At 57.4% G+C, this 18,475-nt stretch overlaps 1 protein-coding gene across 2 annotated transcripts; it reads left to right on the top strand.

Moving 5' to 3' along the window:
- Positions 1–2,133: 2,133 nt before the first annotated feature.
- LOC121167236 (serine/threonine-protein kinase receptor R3) lies at positions 2,134–12,240 on the top strand. Of its 2 annotated transcripts, XM_040996643.1 has the most exons (10): positions 2,134–2,151; positions 3,835–3,903; positions 4,212–4,463; positions 4,594–4,799; positions 4,988–5,087; positions 5,373–5,519; positions 5,608–5,883; positions 6,322–6,519; positions 9,485–9,615; positions 10,617–12,240. In XM_040996643.1, exons 2-10 carry the CDS (start codon positions 3,840–3,842, stop codon positions 10,749–10,751), a joined length of 1,509 nt encoding a protein of 502 aa, XP_040852577.1. In that variant the 5' UTR covers positions 2,134–2,151; positions 3,835–3,839; the 3' UTR covers positions 10,752–12,240. The 2 variants fall into 2 exon arrangements, with proteins under 2 accessions (XP_040852577.1, XP_040852578.1); XM_040996644.1 differs by lacking the exons at positions 2,134–2,151; positions 4,594–4,799; positions 4,988–5,087 and having other exon boundaries at positions 3,776–3,903.
- The last annotated feature ends 6,235 nt before the right edge of the window (positions 12,241–18,475 follow it).

The raw sequence follows: 18,475 nt of genomic DNA, 5'->3' as shown, positions 1-18,475 counted from the left end.
AAGGGCCAGCCCCTTGTTGTCAAACTACACCGACGCCTGGGGAAGGAGGCGGGCATTTGATGTCACCTTAGTGAGCCAGGGTGGGGGAGAATGTTCCAAGGGTGTTACTTGAGTGGTCTGGACAGTTCTGAGACACCGTCAGCTTCGGTGCACCAGGGTTGAGAAAAATCTAAAGTCTATGGGCTGTCCAGGTCTACGTATCCACAGACTGGCTGCAAAGCCTGGGTCAGGAGAATTGTTCAACCTGTTCTGCTTTCCGTCTCTTGAGGAGGCGCTCAATGGCCTCTCTTGGCTTAGCTGAGCTGGCTGACATGTCTTGCATGTGCTAATGGGTATGTGCATATTCCATGACCATCAGCAACCAAGGAGCCCTGGTCTTGCAACATGGACTCCAAGGTCAGACCACACATTCTTGTGATTTTCCCCGAGGCCAGTTTGAGCCCGGGGTTCAAGTTGAGAAGTCACCCAGGAAACCTTGCCTGGGAAGTCCTCTGACTTGACTCTCATGTGCACTAGCTGGTGTAGGGTCTGGTTTGATCCGTCACCCGTGTTATACTGCTCATCTCCTACTAGGTCCATTTACAAGTTCAAGTGGGCATAAGGGTGTGGGAATAGGATTTGGTGTGACCCTTGGCTTCAGGCGGCCACTGGGGGTATCTGCAAAACAGATTCTCAGGGAGAAGGGGAGCTGCTTCCACAGCCTGCTGGGGACCCTACTGTCCTGACTTATTCTGCCAGGGGCTGGCACAGCCACATATCATGACATACAAGGCCCACTGAGGGGCAGTGGCAGGCAAGGCAGGGGTGTTTGAGGCAGTACTTCTGCAGTTCGAGTCTGTCACTACTGGGCTGTCTCTGCTGCTGCTGTCCTTTGCCAGTGTCCCGGCGAGGGGTGGCTGGGATCCACCTCTCAGAGAAACAGATGGCTACCCATCTTCCAGGTCCACTCCTACTCTCTGCCTGTCCCGGCCTGGTCTCAGACTCACACCAGACCTGGGCACCTGCTGGGAACCACACTGTCTGAGACCTGCGTCCTGTGCACTTTCCCCACTTAATCAGACGATTGGAGGAACAACCACCCGCAGGACTGTGGGCAAAAAGCTTGACATGCCCAAGCCTCACCTTCTCCTGGAATTACTGTGAGAAGGAACAGAGATAAACCCTTATTTAGTCCTAAAAGCCAGCATGCTGGTATGGCTGAATTGAACAGCTGCTGGCAACCGGCATCTCCGATGGTGCTAGTTTGAGTCCCATTTCCCATCTGCTTCCCATCCAGCTTTCTGCTAACGCACCTGGGAAGGCAGCGGAAGAAGCCCAAGTGCTTGGGTCACAGCCACGCATGTGAGAGCAGGCTCCTGGCTCCAGCCTGGTCCAGCCCTGGCTCGTTGCAGTCATGTGAACAATGAGCCAACACATAGCATCTCAATCTCTCTCTCCACACTCCCATTCCTCTGCCTTTCAAATAAATCAACCAATCCATAAAGTTCGGGACTTAGCACATAATTAATACTCACGGGAGGTTAACTGCTAGTATTATTTCCCAGGGTTAAGCTAATGTTTGCAAGGAGTGGAACATTTGTGATTTCTGGCCGACCGCCGTGATGCTTCTAGCAGCAGGATGGTTTGGCTTAGAAGCCAAAGGATCCTGCCCGGTTCCAGGAGTGTGTGTCACAGCCAGCTTGTGGGTACAGGTCAGCCCAGAGGCTGGACCAGCCAGCACTCATCACTCCTCACTTCCGCTCAGCCTTCCAGCTAGCTAGCAGGTGGTCCAGTTTTAGTCCCTAACACCCCCAGCATGAGACAAGAGGGCTCTGCATGGCAGGCTTCCTCCCACAGCAGAGGAGGAGGTCCCTGGGTGACCTAGTCCCCTGTCTCTGGGTCACCGGGCATGGCCCAGCACTGAGCACAGGAGAGCCCAGGAACCAATGTTTGCACCATGGAGGACACACCTCTCATTCCCTTGGGAACTTCATTTTTTTTTTTTTTTTTTTTGAATGCAGGTTCCTTGCTGGTCCCCGATGGACTGAGTCAGAATCTGCGGTGAGAGAACTGGGCATTTCCACGCAACCCTGCGAGGGATCCATGATATATCCTACAGGGCCGTGAAGGAGGTGAGCCTGGCCTGGGGCTGTCGGAGGAATGCAAACACAGGTAAAGGGCCCTGGAAGACACCCCCCCATCTCATCGCTATTGTTGAGTCACCACTCCCTGCCAGCCCAGTACCCTCTCCCTTCATTAGCTGCTTCCCGGGCCAGCCAAAGCTGCCAAGGATGGGGCTTTCTGCCAGGACCCCAGCAGGCTGGGGCTCACTCAATCTCTCCATCAGCCACTGGTTCCATTGCTGCTGGGAGGGGCCAGAGGCAAAGGCTGGGGACACACAGCTACAGCAGCCTGGAGCCTCTTGGGGTCAGAGGAGGCCCAGGCAGGGAGGCCAGAGCTGCCAGCAGGCAGTACCCCCTCGCCACTGTCCCCCGCCCCACCATGCCCTCCTGCTTTCTGAGCCTCAACCCCTTGGTCTTCACCTGGGCAGCTTGGTGGCCGAACGTCCAGCCCTGCCCCATTGGTCTGAAGGGACACATTCCCTCCCTGCCTTGTGTTGCCACCCGTCCTGGGCCTGTCCACAGGCACACGCCTACATTCCCTCTCCGTACTCTCTAGAAGGTTCCAGGTGTCATCGGACCCCAGTCCTTCTTGTTGCAGCATTCTGGTCTAATCCATGGGCAAATGAAGCATGGTGGTGGTGGTGGTGGTGTGTGTAAGCAATGGTCAGTGGGAGACTGTCCCAGCCCAGAACTGTTCCCTCTACCAAGCTGCTGGGACACTTCTGCCCTGGCTAGCCACAGAGGAGAGTCAACCCCGGGGCACCCTGGTGTGTTTTACTTCCTTCTTCCATCAGTGACCCTCCCCCATCCTTTCCCAGGAGTGGCAGTGGCAGGGGGACTCCCCTGGAAACAGCTCAGAGAAGGCTCCAGGCACTCCAAGAGCAAAGGGACACACAGAGGTTCTTTTACACCTGGTGTGAGCCAGCCCTCCCCCGCCCCCCGCTGGGGCAGCCACCACTGGCACAGAATGGCAGGAAGCCTGGCCAGGGGGCCTGGATGCCAGGGCTGCTCTCCCAGCCCTGCCCCTGCTGCCACCTTCCCCACTCCGAGCTGGGTTCTGCAATTTCTAAGGTGTGCTCCTAAGACCGTGTTGTGGAGTGACCCAGACCTGGGGAGTGGAGGTGGGGTAGGCTCCTCCAGCCCCCTCGCTGGCTGCTACCTCAGGAAGCCCTGAGCCTATGCCCCCCTTTGCCCTGCTGTGCGTGATCCCTGGCTGTTCTATCCAGACCCCAATCTAAACAATCTTGATTCCTGTTCCCGGCGGCGTGGCGGTACCCTGAATGGCAGGAAGTAAAGACAGGAGCCTGTTTATGTTGGAGGCAGCGAGGGCTGGGGGGCTGGGGGGGCTTGAGAGGGCAGTGGAGGCGGCACTGGGGGAAGGGTGGGCAGGAGTGGAGGCTGGGAAGGGGTGGGTGAGGGACAGAGCCTCGGGGGGCTGCCACTGCTTGCTGCCTGGCCCAAGTTGGCAGCAGCGGGGTTCCCCTTAAGCTCTGAGGGTCCGAAACGTGGCTCTCCACTCTTCACCCCAACAGGATGGTCTCCATGGGGAAGTGAGCCAGGACTTCCCCTGCAGGCTCCGCCCCCAAGCCAGAGTCAGGGAGTAGGGAGGTGGCCTCCCTGCCTTCCCCCCACCAAAATACACCCAGTGATTTCCTCTGGCTGGGAGGCACGTCGCGGTCAGCAGCTGTCACATTGCCACAGATCTTTCTGGGTCTCTTCTCCTGTCCCCAAGGGACCATGACCTTGGACTGCTCCAGGAAGGGTCTTCTGATGCTCTTAATGGCCTTGGGCCTCACCCAGGGTGAGTGTCTGGGGAGCAGTTAGGGAACAGGGCACCCCCACCTGCTGGCTCAGCTCTGGCTGGGGAGGAGGAAGGCTTGGAGGGTGGTGACAGCCCAGCTCCTTCGCTGTCCTCTTGTCTCCCAGGCACGGGGAGCCTCGGTGCTGGGGTTGAATGGGGCTGGGTTGAGCGGGGCTGGGGTGAGGCTCCGGGCGGCACGGTGAGCTAAGGACACAGGTCATGTACCAAGCCCTGAGCTTGTTTGAGAAGACACAGGGAAGCAAGCCTCGGGGGAGAAATAGTGGCTGAGTCTCCTGTGTGTCTCCCAGGTGACTCCGGGAGGCCCTCACGGGGCCCGCTGGTGACCTGTACGTGTGAGAACCCACACTGCTGGAGACCCATCTGCCAAGGGGCCTGGTGCACAGTGGTGCTGGTGCGGGAGGAGGATGGGCAGCTCCAGCAATACCGGGGTTGCGGGAACCTACACCCAGAGCTCTGCCAGGGCCGGCCCACTGACGTCTTCAACCATTACTGCTGCTACAGCCCCCTGTGCAACCACAACGTGTCCCTGACGCTCCAGGGTAGGTCTGCTGCCCCCTCCTAGACCCCTGCCCTCCCTGCCCAGGCTCTTGAGGGTGGGAGGCGGGTGTGGAACAGTCTACCCCAAGTGGGGTGGGGGAAGGCTGGGTCTCAATGTCTCCCTTCCCCCAGCTACCCCAGCCCCTCCGCTGCCATGGGGTGACCAGCTGGCTCTGATCTTGGGCCCCCTACTGGCCTTCCTGGTGCTGTTGGTCCTGGGTGCCCTGGGCCTGTGGCACTTCCGGCGGAGGCAGGAGAAGCAGCGAGGCCTACATAGCGACCTGGGCGAGTCCAGCCTCATCCTGAAGGCGTCCGAGCATGGGGATAGCATGCTGGGGGTATGGCGGGCCTTGGGGAGTGGGAGATGCTGGGACTGAGGACCAGGACAGGAAGGCAGGGGGAGGGAGGCGGGTGACCCAGAACTGAGGGTGGACCAGTGAGGAGGCAGCAATGACCCCTTCAAGAAGGGGGCTGGGGTTATGCAACTTCTCAGTGATCTCAGCATTCCCCTTCCTCCCACACCCAGGACCTTATGGACAGCGACTGCACCACAGGCAGTGGCTCAGGTCTTCCCTTCCTGGTGCAGAGGACAGTGGCACGGCAGGTGGCCCTCGTGGAGTGTGTGGGTGAGCTGGGAGACCAAAGGGGCACTGGGGGCTTCTGGAGACCAGGGTGGGACCTGGTGTGGGTTAGGTTGGAAATCAGCTGGGCAGGGAGTGAGCTGGCAGGACATCCAGGGCCAGGGGCTTCCGCAGCAGGTAAGACTGGGTCTGGATCCAATTCAACAGGAATGGCTGCTCTTTGGCAGGTAGAAATGGGCATTGCATGCAACCTGTGCTGGAGAGGTAGGGTACACTCTGGGTACCCAGGGAGGTGGATGCTCATCCCCCTACTCTGATCTGCTACTGCAGGGAAAGGCCGCTATGGAGAGGTGTGGCGGGGCTCCTGGCATGGGGAGAGTGTGGCGGTCAAGATCTTCTCCTCAAGGGACGAGCAGTCCTGGTTCCGCGAGACAGAGATCTACAACACCGTGTTGCTGAGACATGACAACATCCTAGGCAAGGGAGATGGTGCCCCCAGGCCTCCTCCCCCCACACCTCGCGGCCCCTGCCCGCCTCTGCCCTGACCCCAGCCCTGTGTGTGCAGGCTTCATCGCTTCTGACATGACCTCCCGCAATTCAAGCACGCAACTGTGGCTCATCACGCACTACCACGAGCACGGCTCGCTCTACGACTTTCTGCAAAGGCGGACACTGGAGCCCCAGCTGGCCCTGAGGCTGGCTGTGTCAGCGGCCTGCGGCCTGGCACACCTGCACGTGGAGATCTTTGGCACGCAGGGCAAGCCGGCCATTGCCCACCGTGACCTCAAGAGCCGCAACGTGTTGGTCAAGAGCAACCTGCAGTGTTGCATCGCAGACCTGGGTGAGCAGGACCGGGGGGCAGGGGGCATGAGCGGAGGTGGGGCGCCACGCTGCTGCTCGCACTTCCCTCTGCCAGCTGCGGCTTGGTTCCCTTTATCCTTCATAAGACCCCACACACTCCTAGCAGTCCGCAGTTCCAATCCCAAACTCCTCCTTCACACCATGGGGCCCCAGGAGCCAGGATTTAAAAAAAAAGAGAGAGAGAAAGAATGGGGGGACAGGGAGCCAGAGACCTCCTGCCTTCCCCACCCTTGGTGTTCGGCTCTGTGAAGTGGGCACCAGCTTCCCCAGGGTAACAGCCGCCATGGAAATTGACTTGCGTCCACCATCCAGCCCAACTACATCTCACTCGCTCTCTCCTGCCCAGACCCATCTTGGACCCTCCCTGCAGGGCCCACTTGTCTGTGGGTGACAGGAGTGACAGGCCTGGTTCCCACAGGGCTGGCTGTGATGCACTCCCAGGGCAGTGATTACCTGGACATCGGCCACAACCCCAGGGTGGGCACCAAGCGGTACATGGCGCCCGAGGTACTGGACGAGAAGATCCGCACCGACTGCTTCGAGTCCTACAAATGGACGGACGTCTGGGCCTTCGGCCTGGTGCTGTGGGAGATCGCCCGGCGGACTATCATCAATGGTAAGGTGCCTCCCTGCATAGGTTGGGGGGTAAGGGGTACAGGTGGGCTGGGCGCAGGGGCTTCTGGCCACGCAGCTGACCTGGCGTTACCTTGCTGAGCCCAGCAGAAGGCCTCTCTGAGGACCAGCTGAGCCTGGGAGTCTGTGATTCTGGCTCTGAAATCTCAGGTGCATGATCATGACAGCACTACGAAGAACAGCTGACGTGCACTGAGTTTAAATAGCACCGCCTGCCCTGCTCCATGCAATACAGGTGCTAGCACTAGGGTGGGGGTGCTTAACAGCATGGTTGGACGAAGCAGGCTTGCAAAAACACATTTTTGAGATCACCTAAGGATAGTATCAAAGGCAAATGACAGTGGTCATGATTGCTGAAATAGGATGGGTGCCTGACAGTATTCTCAGCCCTTTCTTAAAAAAAAAGAAAAAAAGATTTGTTTTTGTTGGGAAGGCAGATACACAGAGAAGGAAAGAGAGAAAGATCTTCCATTTGCTGGTTCGCTCCCCAAGTGTCTGCAATGGCTGGAGCTGAGCCAATCCAGAGCCAGGAGCTTCGACCGAGTCTCCCACACAGGTGCAGGGTCCCAAGGCTTTGAGCCATCCTCTGCTGCTTTCCCAGGCCACTGGCAGGGAGCTGGATGGGAAGTGGAGCAGTTGGGACATGAACCAGCACCTATATGGGATGTAGGCAAGGCAAGGACTGTAGACACCAGGCTACTGTGTTGGGCTACTTCTCAGCCCTGTTTGGAGGATCAGACTTAGACACAGAATTACAGCTGTCTCTGCATTAGCAGGGAGCTAGATCAGAAAAGGAGCAGCCGAGACTCGCAGCAGCACCCTTATGGGTTGCTGACGCTACAGGCAGAGGCTCTATTCGCATGCTGCAGCACTGGCTCTGAGTCAGGGAGCTTTATCTCTGCGTCTCTGTGCCCCTCTGACCTTGAGTCTTTTGTCCACAGAAACATAGGCGGTACCTGGACCACCTGCTTCTTGTTGCCTCCGTGTTGCTGTGGGGCACTGCCAGGGGACCCTGATTTGTTGGGGGTGGGAGCATGTACAGGACCCTGCTGGGCAGCCCTGTGGTCCATGCCTGCCAGCTCTTGGCTGCATGGAGGGTGAGAACCACCCTTATTTAGGGGCTTGGCCCCTCCAGACCAGCCAGAGTGGGCTCTGCTGAGGCTGTGGTCTGCAGAAGGGAGCACCTGAAAGAAGCCGAAGCCCCCTCAGAGCAGGCTGCAGGCGGGAGAGGAAGGGCCGTGCACGGGCTCTGAGCTGGCTGGGGAAGCGCGGTCTGCCCCACACAGATTTGCAGCGCATTATAAACACTGTAATCTGGTGTCAGCCCCGGCGCTGATTAAAGGCTCATTAGACACACTCGGGCCTCCGCACAGTGCTGATTAGGGCGCAGGCTGCAAGGGGCCGGCCTGGAAGCCCGCCATGGCCCAAGCAGCTGGCTGTGGCCTACATGGCCACAGCCCGGCCCCCCCCCACCTCCTCTGGGAAGCAGGAGGGGTTGGGGCAACCCTCCCACACCTGGCACCGTGGTCAGAGAGCTCCGATCAAGGACTGCACTCTTGGGGGGACGCAGGAAGGGGTACAGCTAGCTGGCTGTGCCGTGGCTGGCAGTGGGGGGATGGTTTTGAACACAGCACATCCTGTTGTTGGAGTGGGTAGGTGTGAGTTCCGGCTCCACTCCCAAATCCAGCTTCCTGCTAAACGCATGCCTGCAGAGGTATCAGTGAGAGCTCAAACGGTTGGGTTCCTGGCTTCAGCTCAGTCTCGCCTTCCTGGGCTTACAGACCCTTGGGTGAACCAGTGGATGGAAATTCTCTCCAAAAGTCGTGTCTTTCAAATCCCTTCTCTTGGGAAAGGTGTTTTGGGTGCTTTTCTGTGCTGAAGGCACTCCTCTCACGGCGGCCTGCCATCTCAGCGGTCAGGAGCACAGACTTGGAGGCTCAGCTCTCTGTCTCTGTCCTGTCCTGCCTATTCGGACACATTTCCTAGATGCCCTGGCCTTTCTGGGAGTGTTGCTGATCTCACAGAGTCGCGTGGATTTTAATGCACCCAGGACACGGGTCAGTGCTCAGGAGACGCTAAGTGCTGTTACCAGTCACCTGTGACTGGGCCTGCAGACAGAGCCTGGGAAGAAAGCTGTTGCGGAAAAACTGGAGGGGCTGACATTGTCATGCAGTGGTCACACAGCTGCCTAGAATGCCACCAGTCTCCTATATGGGTTCAAGTCCCAGCTGCTCCACTATTTTTTTTTTCCCTTAAGATTTATTTCTTTTTCTTGGAAAGGCAGATATACAGAGAGGAGGAGAGACAGAGAGGAAGATCTTCTGTCCGATGATTCACTCCCTAAGTGGCCGCCAATCCGAAGCCAGGAGCTGTGAGCTTCTTCCAGGTTTCCCACACAGGTGCAGGGTCCCAAGGCTTTGGGCCATCCTCGACTGCTTTCCCGGGCCACAAGCAGGGAGCCGGATGGGAAGTGTGGCTGCTGGGATTAGAACCAGCGTCTATATGGGATCCTGGTGGGTGCAAGGCAAGGACTCCAGCCATTAGGTTATTGCACTGGGTCTCTGGCTGCTTTACTTCTAATCCAACTCCTTGTCAATGTGCCTGGAAAAGCAACAGAAGATGATCCAAAAAGGCGTTGGCCCCTGATACCCAAGCGGTAGACCCGAATGGAGATCCTGGCTCTTGGCTGTGGCCCAGCCCAGCCCCAGCTCTTGTGACCACTTGGGGAGTGAGTCAGTGGATGAAAGATCACCTTCTCTCTCTCTCTCTCTCCCTCTCGCTCCTCTCTTCCTAAAACTCTGCCTTCCCAATCAAATGTACTGTGTTTTTAAAGACTGGAACAAGGTCTGGCCTAGGAACCTCTTTGCAATCAGTGAATTGTGGACTTCATCTCAGTTGCTTTATCAGCTGGGTCCCCAGGGATGAACCTGTGCATGTGCCTCCTGCAGGCATGGTGGAGGACTACAGGCCGCCCTTCTACGACGTGGTGCCCAACGACCCCAGCTTTGAGGACATGAAGAAGGTGGTGTGCGTGGACCAGCAGACGCCCACCATCCCAAATCGGTTGGCTGCAGACCCGGTGAGGCCTCTGGCTGAGACTGGGCAGGCGGATTGGTGGTTGGGAGAAACTGAGAGCAGGTGCCCCAGCTGAGACTTGTATCTGAGACCTAGCTAGGTTCATCCTGGGTGGATCCTGGGGGCTTTGGGGCGGGAGAACACCCCCCAGGAGTACTTCACACACACACACAGCCCCTCATTCCTCCGGGGTTCCCAGACTCAGTCACTTGGCTTATGGCTGTGTTTCTTCCCATGGGCTTGTTGTTGCTTGTTTTGGTATTTTCTTCCTGCAAACATTCCATTTCCTTATCTGAAGCCACACATACATGTGAATAAACAGACAGGCATGCATATGCTCCCACGTCTACACTCGCAGACACACAGACAAGCACGGCGTCGCCTGCTGTGGACCCCAGGGGATGAGGCAGGTCTCCCGGACTCACCCTCTGTAACCCTGGCACCGGTCACAGTGCCTCACACACACACTGGGTGCCCCAGAAAGATCGAGCAAAAGAATGAAGGCAGGCACATGTGTCCCTGTAGGTGGATACACATAGACAGGTGCGCTTCTCTGCACACATGTACACTGTCAGAAAGCCACGTGGGTGCCTTCCCCTGCACACGTGTGCTCACACACACGCTCACACTCGGGAAGCCCAGGAGGTGGGGCTAAGCTTCCCCAGACAGCTCCAACCCGGGACACAAGCATGCTTAGGGTACTGGTTCCCACCCATCCTTCCACCATCCACTGGGGTAAATGCTCCGTGGGGTTGGTCCAGGGGCTTGGAGCACTTTGCCCTTCCAGGTGGGGATGCAGGAACACTAGGGCCCTGGTCTGTCTATCCTATGGGTACTGGCCGAGGTGGGGTGGTTTGGAAGAGCAGTTCCTTGGAAGAGCTGTGGCAGGCTGGCACACTCTTTTCATCTCCCGTGTGTTTCTCTCCTCATCTCCCCTGGCTCCCACCATTGTCCTTTCCCACACCCACGCCCTCCCCACTCTCTTCTCGTCCCTGCCAACCCCAGGTGCTGTCGGGCCTGGTGCAAATGATGCGGGAGTGCTGGTACCCCAACCCTTCAGCCCGTCTCACAGCGCTGCGCATCAAGAAGACCCTGCAGAAGCTCAGCCACAGCCTGGAGAAGCCCAAAGCGCTCTACTAGACTGATGGGCCTGGGGGTGGCTGGCCAGCCGGGTACACGGGCTGTGAGAGTAAGACCTGTGGTGCAGCAGCTGCAGCCGGTGCCTGGCTCGGCTCAGCCCATCCAGCCAACAGGACAGCCCGATGAAACCTGATACCCCGCCGTCTGGCCTGCAGGCTCCCTGACGCCAGGCTAGCTCCCCACCCCTCATGCCAACAGGAGGGGGCACCCCCTGCCTTGGACCACCCCCCATCTGCCCAGGGCTGAATGCAAAGGAGACTCAGAGCCACAGCAGCCAGGCCTGCACTGGGCCTGCACTCAACCCCTGACCTCCGACTACCCTGTCCTCCCCGCCACAGCTGCCAGAGTGGCACAAGGCCCTCTCCAGCTCTCAGCAGACACGCTCCCCTGCCAGCCTCCGCCTCTGGGACGAGTCCCAGATACCTAGTACCCAGTACCCAGGGGTTTGTCTCTATGGGTTTTGATCTTGGCTCTGGGACACCTCTCTGACAAGATAACCAACCCCACATCATGTGCTTTATCCCTGTCCCTCCCACACCACCATCCTTCTAGATGACCCTGCCAACGGGAAGGCTACACAGGTCCTAGGAATTGTAGTTAACTGGGGCAGCGGGAGGTTCAGGCCTCTGGTGCTGGCTGCTCACTCTAGGTGACAAGAGGGGCCCTTGGCTGGCTTGGGGTTTGTTCCTTTATCGATCTATGGACAGATTTGGTCCCGATGTTCCTCAAAGCATCCTCTCTGATGTCAGGGCCGTGGTCCCCAGCAGTCATCTGTTCCCAGGACCCTGCTTCCTGGATCTGTGGCCTCAGATGGGGTCCTGCCAATGACCTGGAGTTCAGGTGCCTCCTGTGACCTGTGGTGACCTGTGGTGCCTCCTGGTCCAGCTCAGATGGGCAGGGAGGAGGGTGATGGAGGCCGACAAGCCCAGGAAAGTGGATGCCCACACCCAGTTGTGCGGCAGGCCTTGGGCTTGGCCGGGCCCCATCTAAGCCTTCTGGAAAAGCCAGCTCGAAAGGAAGCCTGACCACAGTCTGCAGCACAGAGCCCCTGCTTCCCACCGGACAGACCCCACAGGGTGTATGTGTGATGTGTGTTTGAAGAATTCGGCAGAGATGCCCAAATGTGTGTCTAAGTACTAAGCAGGTGATCTTGACCCTAGCAAGCACATGGACTGGAAGCAGAGCTGGAGAAGGTGTAAGGGGGTGGGGATGGGCAAAGCCAGCGACCCCTCCCCATTCCGCGCATGCCCAGGCTAGCTCCTTGCACACCCCGGCAGCCTGGGAAAGCACTACAAAACTGTGCAAGGTCAAGAGCGAACCAGGAAGCGAGACCGGGTGAAAAGCAGGCAGCAAATGGGAGTGGACCCTCCCAGGAGCCTGCAAGGCCTCCTGCCCCGGGGCCCCCCACCCACAGCACCAACCACCAGCCCATCTCTCTAAGGATCTGAGGGTTAATTACCCTGGAAACGCCACAGCCAGAACCAAGGCCGAAAAATCCCGAAGAGGAGGCGGGAGGCTGGAGGTGGAGGGACAGCGTGGGGGTGGGGGCGAGCTCGGACCGTGGGTGCACAGGGTGGGAACCCCTTCCTACCTGCAGATGGCGTTTGTGGGCGCGTCCTGCACGTGCCCGCCTCAATAAACCGTGGCTGAATGCTGAGTGACCCCAGGCCCGCGCCTCCACAGCAGCCCCAGGTTCAGGTCCCCCTCGGGGCCCCACGCCTCGGCTCCCACCGTGGCAGCAGCACTCAGCCCTCCGGGGCTCCCTCTGCTGGCCGCTGGGCGCGGCACCGGCAGGCTTTTCCCGGCAAGGTGGACACCGCAGCTCCACGGGCCTCGATGTGCATGGGGTCACCACACCTGCCGAGGACTTTCTGAATCCGCGATCGGGCCGCTGGAGCCGGCCCTCCGCAATCCCCTCCTTCGGCGGAGTCCCCACTCTACCGGGGTCAGCCCCCACCCACCTACCCCTGCAGTGGGAAGAGCTCCTTGCGGATCTCTGTCTCCCCACCTCCCCCACGCTGGGGACCAAGGCATACCGCGAGTGGGACGAGGGTGGGAGCATGGCCCAACCTCAAAAATCCGCGCTTGCATCAGACGCGCGCTTAGGGGGAACCCCGGGCTCTGAAATCCCCCGCCGACCTCGTCTGCTCCCTGCAAGCTCTGCATGGGTGCCCTGACCCCCCTCCTGCAATGCACAGCGGGCTTCCAGAAGGACTGAAGTGCAGGGATGTTAAACACAGGGGCGCCCCAAGCATGCAGCTGCCTTCCCCTGCACCTGCCCAGACCCCGGCCCACCCTTCCATCCTTACCCTAGTGTCCACGCTGTGAGTGGAACATGGGAAGAAGGGCAACGCTCAGACAGGAGCCCTTCCAACCCCCACCCCTGCAGGCAAGCTGCGTGTCCTCGGGGGAGGAGGAATGGGCGTCAGGATTGGAGCATCCGGGACAGGCCTCTGTGTCCAGGGACCACCCCAACACCCCCCCACCCCCATCTCCCTTACCATTGGCTCCAATACAGCCTCAGGGAACCCCAATGCTTTTGAAGAATACCCACGGCTCCCTTCACTTTACCCTGATTTGCTGGGAGACCCTAAACACCAGTCTTGTCATTTCTCCTCTCCCCCTCTCTCTCTGTTTTAAGGTTTATTTTTATTGGAAAGATAGATTCACAGAGACAAGGAGAGACAGAAAGAACTTCCATCCTCTGACTCACTCTCCAAATGATCATAGCTGAGCCAATCCAAAGCCAGGAACTTCATCCCCGTCTCCCACACAGGTGCAGGCTCCCAAGAACTTGGGCCATCTGCTATTGCTTTCCCAGCCCATAAGCGGGGAGCTGGCTGGGAAGTGGAGTTGCTAGGAGGTGAACCTGTGCCTACTTGGGGATGTCTGTGCTTAGAGAGGATTGGCCCATGAGCCACAGCATCAGGTTCCCCTCCTTCCCCCAGACTTGGCACTCCTATAAAGAGAGGTGTCTGGGTGGCCAGAGCCCTCCCAAGGGGGTGGGATGGGTGTTACTCGGGGGTGGGAGATGAGGTCTTGAGGGAGTCACATTTTTCTCCCTGCCAAGACCTCTTCAGACACTGGGGCCCTGGGTGGGAGTTCCAGGCATTCCTGCCCTCTTTCTCTCCGCCACCCCCAGCCCAGTCCTGCCTCCTGCCAGCCCTGGAGGAAAAGGCCCTGCTTTCCCCCTGGGCACACTGGCATTGAGGTCTGTAGCCTAAGCCAGCGCCAAGGCGTCTTGCCCAAGAGGTTTGACCCTAGGGCTACAGGTGCCCAGTGTGGCCTCCCAAGGGGGCAGTGCCAATGCCAGCTGATGGCAGCATCTGGGTGGGCGACTCTGGGAACACACTGCTTCCACCAGGGCCACATTCAGTTCGCTAGAAATAGAGACAGAGGGCTTCTTGACTTTGCATATGATTTGCATAATGTCATAGACACACAGTCTATTTTCAGGCAGCTTTCAGGTTTAAGTGTTGTCACTGCTGCCCTGCGGAGTGGCGTGTCTGTGTGTATGTCTGCTCTTCCTCACCCACCCACTCTCCTTGACCTACATCTGCAGCTGCAGGAGCCGACACTGGAGGGGCAGGGCAAGTGGGGTTGTTTAGGAAGATCCGGTGGTGGTGGTAGTGGTGGGAAGGGGAGAGGGGGCAGGGCAGCAGACACATTAACATTTCTTTATTACCACCATCACCAAAAGCAGGATCCGCTGGCTCAAGGGCAACTGAGTTAGAATGGAAAGCACCGGAAGCCAGGTGGCCCAACTCCCGTTCTCCACAAGAACATTTTCCACCTCTCCAACAGGAAGTGCCAGTTCCTGTTCTCTCTATTCAGTCTCCTGCAGATGCATAACCCTGCATCTCCCTCTCTCTCCCTCTCTCTCTCTCTCTCTCTGCCATTCTGCCTGGCCCAGATATCCTACACCTCACCTCCCAGGCAATCTAACCCTTCAGTCTGTCCCTCTTCCTGGGAGGACCATTTGAGAGAGCGGCCGATCCGTGGGTATTTTTAAAGCTCTGGGTCTTTAAAAAAAAAAAAAAAAAACTGGGAGAGAGGGAGGCAGCAGGCTAAGCCATCACTTGCAACAACTACAGCTGCAGGCCGGCTTCCAGCATCGATCCAATCCCAGCTGCTCCACTTCCCATCAGCTCCTTACTGATGCTCCTGGGAAAGCCCAGAAAACGGCCCACGTTGCTTGGGCCCCCGCACCCACGTGGGAGATCATCACGGAGCTCTAGGGCTTTTGGCCTCAGCTTGGCCCAGACCTGCCAGTTGCAGTGAATGTGGGGCACAAGCCAGTGGTTGGAAGATCTCTCAGAACTCAGGGGTGAGCTCGCTAGAAAAGCCCGTTGGGTGACTCAGCAGTTTCTCAGCCGACCCCCTGGCCTCTTCATACCTGGAATGCGGCAGGAATGGGTGGGAAAGGAGAGACACACGCACGAAAGGCTAGGGGCTAGCATGGTGTCTCTGTGGGTTAAGCAGATGCCCGAGGTGCCATATCAGAGTGCTGGTTTGCGTCCTGACTGCTCCACTTCTGATTCAGCCCCTGTTAGCAAAACCTGTTAGCTCCCTGACTCAGCAAAAGGTGACTCAAGTACTTGGACTCTGACACCACATGGGAGACCCAGATAGGGCTCCCGGCTCCTGGTCTTGTCCTAGCCCAGACCTGGGTGTTGCGGCCATTTGGGAAGTGAATCAGTAACCAGAGAATCTCTCTCCTCTCTCTGTCCCTCTCTCTATATATATAGTTCTGCTTATTGAATAAACAAATCTTTAGGAAAAAAAGTTATTTGTTTTTATTTGTAAGGTAGAGCAATAAAAGAGACAAATATTTCATCTGCAGGTACACCCCCAAAATGTCCCCAACAGCTTAGGGCTGGGTCAGGTCGAAGCCAGAGCCGGAACTCCCATCCCGGTCGCCCACAAAGGTTTCAGGGACCCAGCCTGTTGAGCTCAGTGACTGCCTCCCAGGCTGCCCACTGGCCAGCACATGGATGGGAAGCAGAGATGACGGGACTTGAACCCAAGCACTTGGAGACTGTTGGCATTCCAAGTGTGGATGTCCCAGCTGGGCCACAATTCCTGCCCTAGTTCTCTTCGTTTTCTAGCTTGAACTCTTGGGTGACCCGTCCTGGGTCACAGAGAGGCAGAACTGGGCTGCCCCTCAGGGTCCGCTCCCTCCTGCCACTTCTCCAGCCCAGAGCGGGAGGCAGGGGGACTAACTGATGGACCATCTTCCAGTGCCAATGCCAACACAAAAAGACGGGGTGCCTTTCTGGGGCATGGCTATCAATCGGTCAGGCTGTCCAGCAGCAAGGAACTCCCCAGAGTTCCCAGCAGGCGTCCAGTTCCCCCTGGACCTGCCTCATCCCCTCCCTCCCACCCCAGGCAGGCGTTTCCTGTTGATAAGCAGCACAGTCGCAAACACTGATAAAGAGATCAAGAAAGGAAATGGACAGGCTTGGCATAATGGGCATTTTGTCTGCCTTTTCTACCCCTCTTCCTTCTCCCGGCACCACTGCCTCTCCCCCCACTACACAGCTTCCCAGAACCAAGGAGAGAACAGGCCCCCGCCTCCTCGCACAACCCTATGGCATCATTTCCAGAAATGTCACCAGGAGACCTACAGGACCCTCAGAAGCCAGACCTGGCTGGGCCTGGGTCAGAAGGGGGGGCCCGGCTGCAGGAAGCCCTGGGTGTTGGGAGGCCCTGAGCCCAGAGGCCACGGGAAGGGAGGGTACGGTCAGCAGTCCCTTCGTGACCGTCCCTCCCCCTCCATCCTCCCAGACTCTGGCTTCCCAGTGGCACGTAGGTAGCTGGAAGGGCTGCAATGAGCAGGGTTTCCATCCGTTTAGGCGCAGGTTCATTCTGGGAAAAGCTCATTAATGTGGATTGTTGTGTTTGGGAATCCGCTCCTAAGGGGAAAGAAGCAGCAAGGATGTTGGAAAAAAAAACAAGTGGGGGCTGGCATTGTGGCATAGTGGGTAAAGCCACCACCTGCGGCACCAGCATCCCATATGGGTGCCAGTTTGAGTCCCAGCTGTTTCACTTCTAATCCAGCTTCCAATATGCCAATTCTAATTCAATTCTCACGTGCCAAGGGAAGCAGCAGAGGAATGGCCCAAATGCTTGGGTCCCTGCACACACACTAGAGACATAAAGAAGCTCCTGGGTTGGGCCTGACCTAGTCTTAGCTATTGTAACCATGTAAGGAATGGACTAGCAGGTGGAAAATCTGTTTCTCCGGCTCTCTCTCTCTCTTATCCTACCTTTTAAATAAATCAATCAATCTTGGAAAAAGAAGGTAGGAAGGAAGGGAGGAAGAAAGATAGAAAAAGAATAACAAATGGCAGGTTTCCGAGGCAGGCCCCTCTGCCTACCTGCAGCGGAGCGGAGACAGCCTGCCTGCAAGTGACAATGGCTTTGGCCAGCACTGCTGCTACTTGCATGTCCATCATCAGCATTCACAGACTGAAGGCCTCTGCTTCTTGGTTACTTTTGAAATGCCTTTATTAAATGTTCTTACTTTTATTTGAAAAGCAGAATTGGGCCCGGCGTGGTGGCACAAGTGGTTAAGGTCCTCGCCTTGCACGCCCGGGATCCCATATGGGCGCCGGTTCTAATCCCAGCAGCCCCGCTGCTTCCTTTCCAGCTCCCTGCCTGTGGCCCGGGAAAGCAGTTGAGGACGGCCCAAGGCTTTGGGACCCTGCACCCGTGTGGGAGACCCGGAAGAGGCTCCTGGCTTCGGATTGGCATAGTATCGGCCCGTTACGCTCACTTGGGGAGTGAATCATCGGACGGAAGATCTTCCTCTCTGTCTCTCCTCTCTGTATATCCACCTTTCCAATAACAAAATAATAAAAATAAATCTTAAAAAAAAGAAAAAAAGAAAAGCAGAATTATAGAGAGTAGGAAAGACAGAATAGGAGAGAGAGAGAGAGAACTTCCATCTGGTGGCTCACTTCCCAAATGGCCACCATGGCCAGACGTAAGCTGATTCAAAGCCAGGAGCCAGGAGCCTCTTCTGGGTCTTCCACACGGTGCAGGGTCCCAAGGCTTTGGGGCCGTCCTCGACTGCTTTCCTAGGCCACAAGCAGGGAGCCGGATGGGAAGCAAAGCTTCTCATATGGGATAGCAGTGCCACAGGGCATAGGGTTAGCTTGCTGTGCCACTGTCCTGGCCCCTACTTGTTAATTTTCATTAATTTGAAAGACAGAATGACCTGGAGAGAGAGGCAGATGAGAGGATGAACTGACTCATTCTTCAAATATCCACAGCAGCCAGCACTGAGCCAAGCTGAAGCCAGGAATCGAGGACTATCTTCCGGGTGTCCCACATGGGTGGCAGGGTCCCAACGACTTGAGCCCAACTCTGCAAGGGTGTGCAAGAGCTGGCAGCTAGGGTGTGGAGCAGAGTTGAGACTGGGACCCAGGCCCCACCACGAGAGGCAGGTGTGTCGCAGCGCATCTGGTTCTGCTGCAGCTGTAACCCCAGAGTCTGTGTGGGTACAGGTGGATATGCAAATGGCTCCATGTTCCCCCATCCTTGTACATAGAAGCAGCCTCCTGTGCACATTGTTCTTTTTAAAACATTATTTATTTTTATTGGAAAGGCAAATCTACAGAGAGAAGGTGAGACAGAAAGATCTTCCATCTGCTGGTTCACTCCGCAAGTGGTCACAACAGCTGGAGCTGGGCTGATCTGAAATCAGGAGCCAGGAGCTC

The sequence above is a fragment of the Ochotona curzoniae genome, unplaced genomic scaffold (genome assembly GCF_017591425.1).
Source record: "Ochotona curzoniae isolate NIBS_2020 unplaced genomic scaffold, NIBS_Ocur_1.0 patch35, whole genome shotgun sequence".
Taxonomy (NCBI): Eukaryota; Metazoa; Chordata; class Mammalia; order Lagomorpha; family Ochotonidae; genus Ochotona; species Ochotona curzoniae.
This window is presented reverse-complemented; position numbering and strand designations above follow the sequence as displayed.

Bases quoted from the DNA above. Each gene is read 5' to 3' on its own strand.
- LOC121167236 (XM_040996643.1), top strand. From the start codon at position 3,840: ATGACCTTGGACTGCTCCAGGAAGGGTCTTCTGATGCTCTTAATGGCC. The intron at 5,520-5,607 runs GCAAGGGAGATG...CTGTGTGTGCAG, and splicing joins GAGACATGACAACATCCTAG to GCTTCATCGCTTCTGACATG. The intron at 9,616-10,616 runs GTGAGGCCTCTG...TGCCAACCCCAG, and splicing joins ATCGGTTGGCTGCAGACCCG to GTGCTGTCGGGCCTGGTGCA.